General features: G+C 32.8%; 3 protein-coding genes across 10 annotated transcripts in view; 1 reads left to right on the top strand and 2 right to left on the bottom strand.

The window, feature by feature from the left end:
- Window positions 1-13960, bottom strand: part of Liprin-gamma — a 71772-nt gene that overhangs the window by 43128 nt on the left and 14684 nt on the right. The window lies entirely within an intron of this gene.
- LOC103314599 (chromosome partition protein Smc) lies at window positions 3820-8706 on the top strand. The gene is made up of 6 exons (XM_008201030.3): window positions 3820-3971; window positions 4018-4194; window positions 4241-4604; window positions 7839-8054; window positions 8107-8492; window positions 8541-8706. Exons 1-6 carry the CDS (start codon window positions 3921-3923, stop codon window positions 8625-8627), a joined length of 1281 nt encoding a protein of 426 aa, XP_008199252.1. The 5' UTR covers window positions 3820-3920; the 3' UTR covers window positions 8628-8706.
- LOC658233 (leucine-rich repeat-containing protein 15) lies at window positions 8694-9747 on the bottom strand. The gene is made up of 3 exons (XM_015978200.2): window positions 9621-9747; window positions 8889-9565; window positions 8694-8842 (listed from the first exon to the last, which is right to left on the bottom strand). Exons 1-3 carry the CDS (start codon window positions 9662-9664, stop codon window positions 8694-8696), a joined length of 870 nt encoding a protein of 289 aa, XP_015833686.1. The 5' UTR covers window positions 9665-9747.

Below are 13960 nucleotides of genomic sequence, written 5' to 3'. Positions count from 1 at the left end.
CGCAATTTCAAAGTTTCAAAGTATCCTCTGGGATAATGTCGTTGGCGAGAGGGTCTGTTAAAAAAAGGAGCACGTAGTTTGCCTTGAGGGATGTTTCTTTTACTCATGTGATGTTTTAGAATAAAAAGCAGCACTCGAAAGTCGCCGACGAATCCTACAAAATGAAATTAAAATATTATGAAACGGTTTGCGGAGTTTAATTAAGCTGAGTATTGCTTGTCGTGGAATATATCTTTAAAACCCGGCATGCTTTCAATAAGGAAAGTGCCGTCTGCAATTCAGTTGCCGCGGACGAACAATTTACTTGGATTAAAACTATTTTTATTTAGTTCAGTTGGTGGCTTACAGCGATTTTGAGCTCTCACGTTAGTTTCAACAGTTCGTATACCTAACAAAAAATTGTAACTCAAACTTTTCTACAAATGTTTTGATAAAATAACAATTTTTGATTCGGAGTAGTTAAGTTAAAAGAACCTTCATGAATATGAGATATTTTAGCAGAAAGATCGGCAAATAAATGATTTCAAAAAATCGCTCAAACACATCGTATTTATTTTTTGAACACTGTTTCTTAATTAATTAAAAAAACAAGCTTATCTTTATACAAACGTTTATTATTATTAAAAAGTTACAGAGTGATTCTTTTTTTAGGGCCTACATTAGAAACTTTTTAACTTTTAATAAAGCTACAGTTTTAAAATTTTGTACACGATCCAAAGCGGCTATTCAGAGTTCAACTAAATTATTTTCAAAATGGTTGGGCTTCCGGAACTACAAAAAATTGGCGCCAAGTTTGAAATTTTAAAAAGTAACGAAACATTTTTATTGCATTTTTGAATTCACCTTCTCAAACCGAGTAAAATTTATCTAAGTTGTTGGTACTTATCTGACATAGTTTTTGACATATGTCAATTTTTTTGTTAACATTTTCATTTGCAAGGGGTTTATCTAAGATATCACAGCCCTTGAATCCTTTGCGATAAGTGTATAATTTTTTTTGCAATAACCGAAGGTTTAAAAAGTTTTCTGGAATTTTCTAAATTGTCAATTGTCAAAACTCATGGCTGGTATGATTTTTTCAAAATGGTTTTCAAAAAACTGATATAACTTAGTTTTTTCAAATGGAACGACCCGGTCTATTTTCGGCAATCGAAAGAATATCGACGATATTTATAGTGACTTTTATCAATACGTGCTTTCTCTTACAGTTTTTGAAAAAAACGGATTTTACTTCGTAATTTTCATAGTTAATCAAGTAGAGTTTGTAAAATGATCAATAATTGTCAAACTTCAATATTTTATTTAGTTTTTAGCTGGTTTATTATCGAATAAACAGTAAAACAATCATATTTAAATATAGTTTATTATAACTTTGTAAATTATGTAAAGTAACTTAGTCAGTCTGCCATAGAATTTTGAACGAAAATGTTGATTAAATAGTAAATTTTTTTAATTAATAGCACAATTTTATCGTATTTTTCGAAAGTTTACTTGATTAAAAATGAAAATAATGAGGTAAATGTCTGTTTTTTGCGATTATTTCAAAAACTGTAAGAGATAGATATAGAAGATGTTAATAAAAGTCTGCATAAAAATTGATGTTCTTTTGATTGCCATTGAGTCATCCCATATGTTTTACAATTATTTTTTAATTGTCTTTTTCAAAAAAATCATAGTAGCCTTGCAATTTGATAGTGGACAATCCTAAATACTGGAGAAGACCCTTCGAGCCTTTGGCTAGCAAAGACAGAATGATTTATTTACTTGTTGTAAAGAATTCAAGGGCTGTGATATTTTGAATAAACCCCTGCAAAAAAATTTGTATAAAAAATTGACATACGTCAAAAACTATGTCAGGTAAGTACTAACAACTAGATACATTTTACTCAGTTTCAAGAGACAAATTTAAAAATGCAATACAACGTGTCTCAGATAAGACTTTCGAGCTTAATATCTCACTTATTTGTCAACGGATTGTTATGAAATTTAGAATGCACATATTTTAGGAGGTGGTCTTTCAATTAGAGAAAATAAAATTATTAAAAAAATCATTAAACCCCGAAAAATAAATGGCCACACAAAAAATTAACCAAATCGTTCGGCTGACCCAAGAAAAAAATTAAATTTTGTCTTCCACAAATGAGTTTTTTCTGACAGCAGTCTTAAAAGACTTAACATGTTTGAATTTTTGCATTAGTTGTATTTTAATCTTTATCTTCTAAAATATCTGCATTTTAAATTTCATAAAAATCCGTTGACAAATATCTGAGATATCAGGCTCGAAAGTCTTCGCTGAGACGCCCTGTATAAATAGGTAGTTACTATTTAAAATTTAAAAGTTTAAAAAATTCAAACATCTTGAGAATAATTTAGTTGAACTCAGGATGGTCGATTTAGATTGCATACAAAATCTTAAAGCACTAGCTACATTAGAAGTTAAAAAGTTTCTAATGTAAGCCCTACAAGAATCACCCTGTATATTGGCCAGAGTTGGAAGCTTATTTGGCTTAATCAAATAGGTTTGGTTATTAAAAAGATCTGATTAAAAAGATTTATTCAGAGCGTTTGCTTTACAACATGAAAAATGGCTGTAAATAAATCACAAACCTGGTTTTCAGTCACTGACAGCTCTTCATCACCACCACAATATAAAGCTAGACCATTTATGATTAAATTTAAAAAAATAATTTTTTATTTAAATCCTAAAAAACTGTGACCTGGAAAATATTTATCCTTCTGAACTCACTATTAACTCACCCCTCTTTTTGGATTTGGCATTATCTTTTTTCAGATCTTTGCCGAGTCGAGTTTTAGAAAGGAAGTTCTGATAACGAATTTATGGTGTCACAAAATATCCAACCGCAGGACCTCAGTAATAATAAAGACATAAGACTTATCCAAGGCTTTATCTAACATATTAACACGTTTTTATGATTGCGGAAATAAAAACGTTTTATCAATAAAAAACATCTGTCATAGATGAAAATAGCAGCGCTTATATTCCAAATCGTGAAAGCTTTTTAAAGGCGTCAAAAGAATAATGATTCGTGCCAAAGCAGATTTGCGTTGTGAATAAATCGATAGCGCTACTTGGCATTTGTACTGTTTGGGTTGTAATAAGCTTTATTTATCCGCAAAGAAGCCATGAATGTATAATTGTAAAGATTAGAGCTTGGATAAGCTCTGTTAACATAGGGCGCTTTTCGTTTCATATTTTTACTCGCTTCGCCTAGCTAATTATGAAAATTTTAATGAAATAATATAAGTTAATGAAGTAGACATTATGAGGAGGGTCTGCACTAATAGATTGTTCGAAACAAACTCTACATTCATTATGCAGAAAGTTCCAGCTTTAATAGGAATTACTCCAATAATTTCGGCCGTTAAGTTCCGTTACTTTTTCTTAATTGTTCAAGGAAGGGTAGTTCTGGATTCAACATGTAATTTATTTCTCCTAGTTGCAAGCATTTCTCTTCTAAAACTTGTTATCGATTCTCATAGTTTGCAGGTTAAAAAACGACCACTGAGTGTAAATAATTTTTATATTACGGTGCGAAATCTCTATTTCGTGACGATTGGCAGTATTAAAAACTATTATTAAAGATCGTATTTTAGCAGGCAATCGATAGCGGCAAGATTGAAACACGAAACAGCTTTGAAACCCTCCACCATTAATTAATATGTAGTTTGAGTGTTGAGTTTGAGATCTTTACGCTCATCTGCTGAACTTCCAACGAGTGTGTAATGGAATTTTAGGTAGATTGCTCCAACATTAGCAAACTCCCGCGTAATTACCCCACTTTTCAAAGGAACAAGATGCTGGGGAAATAATTGAAACAATAAATTGACGTTACGTCATTCAATAAAAATGCCAGTTCAAATTCAAGTATAGATGCACAGTTTTTGAATAGATTAGGAAAATGAGCAGCGTCCGAAGTGCCAGTAGCCACACTTACTACTCCAACACGCGAGTAAGGAAAGGAATGTCTTGAATTTTAATTAAAATGCGGTTTCCAGTCTCATCTCAGCAATGATCAGGAACATCAGTCTCTTCCGCCCCTGCAAGTCATCCTCGAGGAAAAAAATCGTGTTATTGACAAGCTCAAAAAACAGGTCCACAATCAAAGAATCCAGCTCGAGTTTTACATCAAGAAGGAAATGAACAGTCCGCTTATGGTGGAATTTGCCAAAACGGTAAGCTGAGCCAAAGCTTTACAAATTCTCTAAAACGATATTTTAGTGCTTACCTGAACTCACGGACGATAATATGACCGTGGCTTTAGCTATGAACAAATTCTACAGAGAATTAGGAATGAAAAGCCGGATAATGGAGCTTTATGACCGTGTTTGCAACATTGCTGGCCGAACGAATTGTGTTATTCAGACTCAGGAAGTTATTCTCAATGAAATCATTTCTAACATGAAGCAGTACATGAGTCCTGCCGAAATAAAAAAGTTCTTGGGGAACTTTGACATCAATACAAACTATATCGAAATATTTAACAGTCTACTGGACACGACAATAAGTTTAAAGAGTTCAATGAACGGGTTTAGAAAATGTTGTGATCGCTTGATCAACGCCGAAGAGAAACGAAATGAAATTGGTAAGTTGTAGTACAGTCACACACAATCAAAATGACGCGTCCAAAACGAACGCCTACTAAGCAGTCTCGATCCCTTGACCGCAATCACCCCCCGTTATAAATCGTAGACTAGTTTTGATACATCCAGATTTCATTTGTCATTTTCTTATTGGACAAATGACAAATAAAACAATTTTTAAGTTCGTCGCAACGTTTAGACACTTTAAGGGAAGGTCAAAAATTAATTTTTTAGTTTGTTTGCAAATTTAATTTACTAAATTAGACTGAAGTTGATGTTACTTTTTAGCTGATTCTTCTTAAATGTTATATATTCATTTGTTTCATGAGATTTAGTCAAAAAATGTCTAAAATCTACGAAAATAAGTCGCACTTGGTGGTAGTATTTTACTCGCTTTAATAACTTTTTGTGCGTAATTGCATCAAAAATAAAACAAAAAACAAAGCAGTTATCTTATTGTGAGAAATGGTGTTACCTTTAACTTTTCGTTTGAAGTTTCTCCTATATCCAAAAAATCACGAAATAAGATGGGGATTTCTTTAATTTAGTTTATTGTGCTTCATTTCGCTGACTTTTGAGCAAAAAACGCTTAGTGGGTAGGTACAAACATTTAACGAAGCAAATTTTGGTCAAAAATGTTGTTACTAATTGTTAGTCAGTTAGGTAGTGGAATTTCCACAAAGCCACAAAGTCATTTACTAGTAGCACTAGTAGCACCACATAATGTTGGTTTCTTCGAGTGTTTTAGCACCTTTTCTAGCTAGAATGCTAATTATTTCGCAAAATTTCGTTAACAGCAATAACATTACAAAAGTAGGAAAATAGTAACATTTTTGTCTCTTTCGACAGATTAAGCACATTTTTTGAGATCCAAACAAAACTTGTTCGATTAATTTTGTTAATACTGGCTGGAAAATCATGAAAATTTATCCAAATTAGGGTGGATTTTACAATCGTCAGATAAACCCCGAATAAGTTATTTACTTATTTCTAGTATAATTACTATGGTTACAAGTGTTACAACAATGTATTTTTCAAAATTTATCCCCAAAAGAAAGTTATCCGAGATTGTAAAATCCACCCTTAATGAATTATTAGCTTACTTCGAAGGATTTATTTGATTTATTTCGCTCGATTTAGCTCGTTTTTGAGCGAAATTTCTTCAAAAAAAAAAACTATAAATCGTTCCAAAAATATGCTACTTCCATAATTATTTGTTCAGCAAGCAAAGAGTTAATAGAATTTGTATTCTCTTTTTTTAATATTTTGATAACGGTTGCCAGTTATAAAAAAAATACTATCTCTCAAAATTGTGTTAAAAACAAACCGAAATTTCACCAAAAAGTTCTGAGATAAAAACTACGTTAAAAAAGTAGTTTTTATCTGAGGTTCATTTTTTACAACAATTTTTTACAACAATAAATTTTGAATAAAAGGATGTTATTTTTGTCATTCTTGGCCATTTAAGCATTAAAAATTTTTTTCTGAGATTTCGCTAGAAGAGACTGAAAAGTCACCAATTTAAATCCAAAATTATTGAACCAACGTTTTCTTTGTACAACATTAAATTTTTACTATGATTACCCTAAACCGCAAGTTAATTACTCAGGCAAGCTTATGGTGTGATTTATAGCAGGCAGGTTGTCGTCTTTCAGACGAACCGTTTAGTATCACAAATATTTTTGGGTCATCCTTGTCAAAACATCTTATTGTAAGAGTTGCTTATCTTAAACACCATCATCTGTTGTAAAACTTTATGGTGTACAAAAAAAACGTTGCTACAATATCTTATTTTTGTTTTCTTAAGCAAGTTGTTTAGTCAGAAATGCAAATTCTTTCACAGTTTCTTTTCAGGCAGACGGAAAAGTCACCCAATTACACCAAAATAATGTTATTGAAAATAAGGTTTTTTTCGAAAAATTTACCGAAAATTGGTTGAAAAGTCAATAAAATACCTAGATTGTAATTGAAGTTATCTTGTCTTTATTTGGTCGAGACTAATTTATTTTCGAGAATTTGTCAAAACACACAAAATAAATAAAAATTGATGTTGGTTTCTTTTGGATTAACTCGTTTTTGAGTAAAATTTTATTAAAGTAATTCAAAAAAACGCAACATTTGATCGAAATTGAGTTCAAATTTTAAGTTTAGAGATGACTCTAAAACAAAACAAAATCACCAAATTAAGTTGAAAATCATTTTACCTTTCTTAAGTGTTTAGTACGTTTTTCAGTGTGAAACAGAAATACCCACATAAAGTTTTTCCTACTATTTTCAAGCCTTTTATTAATAGTTATTTATTTAACGAGTTTTAGTGTAAATCGGACGCTTTATTTCACGAGTGTAATATTAAACCACGAGTGAAAACGAGTTTATTATCCACGAGGTGAAATCAATGAACCTATTTACACGAAAACGAGTTGAATACAACATTTTATTCTTCGAATTAGAGTCAACAAGGCTTAAAATTGCTTCAAATCTGTTAAAAATAATCTGAGTTTCATATTGAAAAATGTCAAACAGTTGTCAAAACTTTCTTACACAGGAGAAAAACCCTAAATTTTGACAGTGTCGAAGAATAACAGTTTTTGAAAAATTAGATAATTTAGTCAAAATTTAAATATACAATGTGTTTAAAAATGGTTGTTCATCAAGTTGACAGTGGAATTCAAATTCAATGTGCCGCTTCGTCTAAATGATTATTGTAGTTTCTCTGTCAAATCTTTGAATTAGCTTTTTACAAGTTGGTTCAAGTGTAAGGTTTGTCTTGATTTGTGTTTTATATTTCGGTGATGTTTGTTGTTGTGTATTCTTCATTTTTGGATCCACAGCCTGTTTGCGTTATTTTGACGGCATTCACAATTTAAATAATGCGGCACATAGGTTCAAATTTCATAGGTGACTTGATGAACAACCATTTTTGAACACATTGTATAACATTTTCAATTTATGTGTTTTTAGTGCAGAAAAAAAATTCTCAATGTTCTTTAATTCGCATGAGATTGTAAACAAAATTACATAAAGGCTCCACGTTTGAGGCCAATTCTGTAACTTTTTAAAGGGTTAAATGGGATAATAAACCATTTATAGATAAACGAAACGAAATGTCGAACTTAAATCTCAAAATTGCGATCTTTGATGATTTATGACTGCACGGATCATTTATGGATGCGTCATTTTCATTTTGAAAGACTGTACGTCACCAAATAAATATTTATCTATTATTTTAATTGCAGTGGAGCAAGTTTACTCGCTTCCTCAAGATGAACGCACAATCTGCAACTACTTAGTCAACGTGCAGATGGAAAAATTCGAGTTGGAAAATTTGGTAAAACAACTGTCCAAAAAACGTAAAATACTGGACCCCACCGTTGATGAGATCGACATAATCGAGAATAATCTCAAGCTCCTTCATGACAATTTTGACTCTTTACAGGAACAAGACGAAACTGGTGGGTCTCCCCTTACAACGTTCCCCTTTCACCTAAACCAAAAAAATTCCAGATTATTGTGTCACAAAAATGTTGGAGAAGGTTTACTCGCAAGCAATGTCCCTCTTGTCACTCTCTCGCGAGCAGCGCGAGAAATACAACAAAGAAGTGGATCAACTCAAGGAGGAGAACGAAAAGCTCCGGGAAATAATCCAACACATTGACAACAGAAGCTCGGTCGGAAAATGCGTAACAACCGATTTGAACGACATCGAAAAGCTACACAACGTCATCAAGAAAACTATAAGTGAGGCCCGCAAATTCGAGAAAACGAAAACGGAAGAGCTGAAACAAAAGTCGCAAGAGTGTGAGGATTTGAAAAAGAAGTTGAGCGAAGTGGTGATGCAGAAGAGGCAGCTGCAGACGCTGCTGGATTCGGAGAGTACTGAAGAAAATGAGGTGGTTTGTTATCGGTTTGAATAAAGAGATTTAGCAATTTAATTGTAGTTCATACTGGAGCATGAGAGTCCAAGTCTTTCGTATAAAACACAAGTGGAAAATCTACAAACGATTTGTGGTGCGCACAGTGCGTGATGTGAAAATTTAGTGTTGTGAAATAAATTTTGTTAACCACAAGACAAATACAAATTCACAAAATATTCAAACATACAAAGTGCTCGTTTTAGGATCGGTGCCATGAACGATTGCTGTACTTGACTTAGCAGGCGCTGAGCTTAAAGTTTGCATGCGAATATCCGAAAAAGGCCCAGTCTTGAGACGATTTTCCGAAAACGAAAAAGCCCATGAATCTGCAAGTAATTAATGCGCTTTTATAACGCGAGTGCACTTAATTACCATATTGGGTGCACTGATCTTGCTTGCTCAAACCTTTCGGTTTACATACGAGTTTTCTTATTATACACAAGTTGCCCAAAATAATTCCACACCAGAAGGCACCAACGATCCAAAAAATGCACGTGGTAAAACCGGCTTGTGGCGGAAGTGTCATAACTAAACTGTGAGGTGAAACTTCAGGCCCGCAGAATTTTTCTGCAAGATGCTTATCAAGCAAATCGCGCCATTTTTCATTAGTGCAATCCCAGGGATTGTTTGCGGCTATCAGCGTAAAATTGTTATCATTTTTCAGCTTATTTACCACACTCGCTGGCAAATACCTCATGTGATTGTTTGAAATGTCCAAAATTGCAAGTTCCGGCAAATAACCGATATCAAAATCGTCAATATCACTTAACATGTTATAAGAGACAACGAATTTCCATAATTTGCTCCCAGGCCTGAATATTTTTTCGCTCAGTCCGGAGATGAGATTTTTCGACATGTTAACTTTGGTGAGTTGTGGCAAATCGTAAAAAGCTCCATCGGCGATCGCATTCAGTCGAGAGTTTATTATATTCAACTCTTCAAGTTTCTGATACTTGTTAAAAGTTTCCCTCTTTATCATCAACAAGTCGCTATTGGCTAGGTTCAGCTTGGTAATATTTTCATAAGTTGGACAAGTAATCGCGAGACTCCTGGAAAAACGTTTTCCATCGAATTTACGATGAAAGAAAATCAATTATCCCTCACCAATCCACGAAGAGTATGGTAATGAAGTATTGAAAATATGGCATCGTTTGACAGGATCTCTACGTTTGACAAAGCACCCTCAATATCAAATGTCACGTACGATTTAAGCCAATCTGATTTTTTGTCTCCATTCTTTTTACTAAAATCTCATTGCTACTCAGGCTTTGGAAATTTACTAAGTGAAATGGACACTTTTTATGAATACGCGCTTTGGGAGATAGCTTTTCGACGAACGGATGAAACGGACACCTTAACAAGGAATTTTGTCGAAAGTTTTACCCATTATGCCAAAAGTTTCAAATTGAAAAGTGACCTTTCAGCCTGATATCGCTCTGATACGCATTTAATTGAAACTGGAGAGCGCCGAATCAAAGTACCAGATTCGACTAATTTTCCCCTTGTAACACAAGTGAGAAGCCAAAACTTTTCTAAAAGTGATTTACGACTTTAAAAAACGTGCAGAAACAGCGTTCTACACGATTCCGGTGAAAAACCTAGAAACAGTTTCAAAGCTGCACAGGTGGATTAATATTTAAATTCGATCAAGTTGGAGCAGCAATTCCAGAATACAGGGTGAGTCATTGATATGGGCATGCTCGAAATTAACTAAACGCCCTCTGGTGATGACTTTTGAACTATGTCGAAAACAGTAACAATATTTTCGTAATCCCACATTTAATTAACATTTATGATTGACATTTAATGATTTGATTAACAATTTTGCGTGTATAGTGTTAATTACTTACATTAGAGGATATCACTTTAAAAGTATGTGGTGGTAAATACTAGCTTTGACTTTGCGGTTTTTCGTGGTACTTATAAAGTGTTTATTGTTGGAACTTGAAAGTGTATAGAGTTAAAAAAAATTAAATTTTGATTACAGTGTTATTAAACAGTTGTCTAATTAAAGACTATAAGTTATAGATCACAGCGAACACAAAGTTGGGCTCAAGAAACCAATAAATTAGTAAAGTGTGTGAATTTTAGGTCAGAATTTTTCCACTGAAAAAATCATGAAATACTTCGATAAATCAACAAAACTACAATTAAGATTAACAACTACTGATACATTTAAAGGTAAATTATGCCAAAGATAGGCTTTTCAATGTCTATGTAATAATTTTCCAATAAAGAAAGTGAACCATACAGTCATTCGTTATTAGTGTTTTCCTCGTCATCTCTAATTTGTCAACATTCGTTTCTTGCACCAAAGATACATTAGTCTATCTGCATAGGCAATGCAATAATTGTGACGCCTCAATTCCAGAATAAACATTTTTCCGCCATTTATGGTTACTGTTTTCGACCTAGCTCAGTGGCGCCCCCAACGGTAATTTTACTTTCGAATTGCACCTACACTGTCAAAGATCAAATCAATCAAATGGCACTGCAAATGAAAAGTCAAAGTGCACGTTCTAAAATTATTTTGCCCTATACAGGGTGTTACATTTTTATAGTACAGCCTTAACCATAGTTGTTTTAAATGGCACTCCCTGTATATTTGTATATATTTAAATGTGCGCTTTTTTGACTTTATAAATTAGTTTAGTTTTGCATTTTGCTTGAACCGTACAGAAGTTATTAAATTTTTTCTACAATTTTGTGCGTCTGCCAGGCACATTATTAAAAAATCGCCTTGCGCTTGGTTTTAGAGATATTAAGTTGGGATTTTGTCTTTGTGTAAACAACTGTCGGGAGTATCTTTAAACAACAAGACTGTCCATTTACATTGTAGCATTACTATGCTGTGACATATTCATTTTGGTAAACTTTGAAGGACTAATAACTTAATTTTTTCAAATAGCATTCTCTGTATTTTATTACTGAGTATTATTCAGCATCTTATTTAACATCTTTTTTACCTCTTTAATTTTTTTCCAAAAATTGATAGTTTAGGAGATAATTCGATTTTTCTGAAAAATTCACAAAAAATCTCTTGAATAACCAACGTAGTGTGCCATGTAAAACAATAAATTCTAACATAACATCAGACTGGTGTTTTTTGTACGTCACGTTTTAATTTTGTTGTAAAAAAAAAAATTTCATGGAAAATACATACAATCTCATCGAGATATAAACTATAATTTTCATAAGAAATCATTTAATAAAAATGAAAAAAACGACGGCACTACCAGACAAAATATGCAAGAAAAAATTATAAAAGCTTTTCGTAGAATTGATCATGTCACATTAGGAGCGGCAAATTTTTAAAAAGCCGTCATTACAAACAGTTTTGTAATTGCAAGTAATATGTTTCAATGTTGATTTGTTATACCTAGTTTTTTATTTCCATATTTCTCTATTGTAAAGTTCTACCATTGCTATTTAATAATTTCTTGTCAAAATTTTTATTAAAATTTATGTCTGGATGAAATTTGTAGGTATGCATTTTACGCGCAAAATCCATTTTCTCAAGAAAATCAGAACATGGCGTACTATAAATGCTATTTTGATATTAGTATGACAGAATGTATTGTTTTTCATAGCACGCTACATCAGTAGCCAAGAGATTTTGTGTGCATTTTTCAGAAAAACCCAATTATTTCTAACTACCAACTTTTGGAAAAAAAATTTATGAGCTAAAAAAAGTAAAATGAGCCGCTAAATAATAATTAGTAATAAAATACAGAGGGGGCTATTTAAAAAAATCAAGTTATGGTCTTTCAAAGTTTACCAAAATGAATGTATCGCAGCAAAGTGATGCTACAATGTAAATGTATGATTTGGTCACCGAAAGGTACATACCTCAGACATTTGTTTACCCACGGACAAAGTCCCAACTTGATATCCCAAAAACCAAGCGCTCTTCGATTTTTTAATTATGTGCTTGCAGACGCACTACATTGTAGAAAAAAATTAAATAACTTCTGAACGGCAAAAGTAAATTGCAAAACTAAACTGATTTATAAAGCCTAAAAAAAATGCAAATTTTAAATATGCACAAATATACAGGGGGTTCCATTTAAAAAAACTGTTTAAGTTTGCACTGTAAAAATAAAACACCCTGTATAGAGCAAAGTCATTTTAGAACATGCACTTTGACATTTGATTCATCTTTAACAGTGTAGGTGCAAACGAGCACGCCCATATCAATGACTCACCCTGTATGTATGAATAGGAAAACTAATATAAAATAAATAATACAATCATTTGAAGAAATCGGGACAAATTTCGCCTTTGATTAGTTGGATCGTATGATAAGGTGCTGTGTTTTCCCCCTAATTTCCCGCAGTTTCTCTCATTATCAAAGATTCTCAGATGAGATGAGCAACTTCCTTAGGGTAGATCTGGAAGGTTACTGTCTAAAAGCTGTTTAATTGTTAGGGCTTGATGTCTTTTGTCCATTTTTCTGTTTAAAATCTTCGTATAAACGCTAATCTCGCCAGCAACTCTGACTGTATTAACTTAATTTGAATTACTGACAATGAAGACTTGGAACCAGAATCTTATTATGTTATTTAATTGATTTGCGTCACGAATCAAACTACAGAAGTGTGATTAATCACTGGAACTTTAGACCAATCAAAAACCGTGTTAATAAATAATTAAAGCAAGTTAACATCATGATTCATAATTATATTATCTTGAAATTAGTTAAGAATTCAATTATATCCAACATTATTTTAGCGCCAATAACTATTAAATTGGTAGAGCACGTATTCAGAAATTGGTTATCAAGATTTATGGATGCTGTAGACAGCTTATTGTTGGTTTCTTTTACGTTTTCTCAAGACATGTCGTTAAAGTCGCTTCTTAATTAAAATTCAGAGTCTATTCCGCAAAAGGAAACCGAAACCTAGGCCATAAAGGGCGTTTTTCTCGAAGAAAATTTAGAACGTTGTTCCAGCAGTATTATCGCCTTCGAATCGTTTGAGGATGATTACGGGAGCAAGTGGAAAGATCCCCAAATGCGATATTTCAAGAATTCTCCCGTTTAGTGGCCCATTTCAATCCCTTTGTCGTTTGAAATTGAAAACAGACGATACAGCGCAAAATCTCTTAATATCGTTGGCCCAAATCACAAGTCTTTAACTTAACCATCTACCAGAGGTCTTCAATCAACTGCAAATTTATTCAATCGCTGGTTAATTGCTCTATTTTGTTAATCTTGATGACATTCCCTAATAAGCGCCTATTTGTACGTCGACTTCAAGTGTCGTAAATTAATTTAGTCGATGAGATAAGGCCACACATTAAAATAATAGCCATGCGCAGGTTCGCCTGCAATAAAAGTTAATTACCTCTTTCATCAGGCCTTCCGACATGCGGAGGGTGTCTCGCAATTAAAACAAGTCTCGAACTCTAGATTGAACGTTTATTCTTCGATTTAAAAACACACA

Source organism: Tribolium castaneum, chromosome 1, assembly GCF_031307605.1.
Source record: "Tribolium castaneum strain GA2 chromosome 1, icTriCast1.1, whole genome shotgun sequence".
Lineage (NCBI taxonomy): Eukaryota > Metazoa > Arthropoda > Insecta > Coleoptera > Tenebrionidae > Tribolium > Tribolium castaneum.
This window is presented reverse-complemented; position numbering and strand designations above follow the sequence as displayed.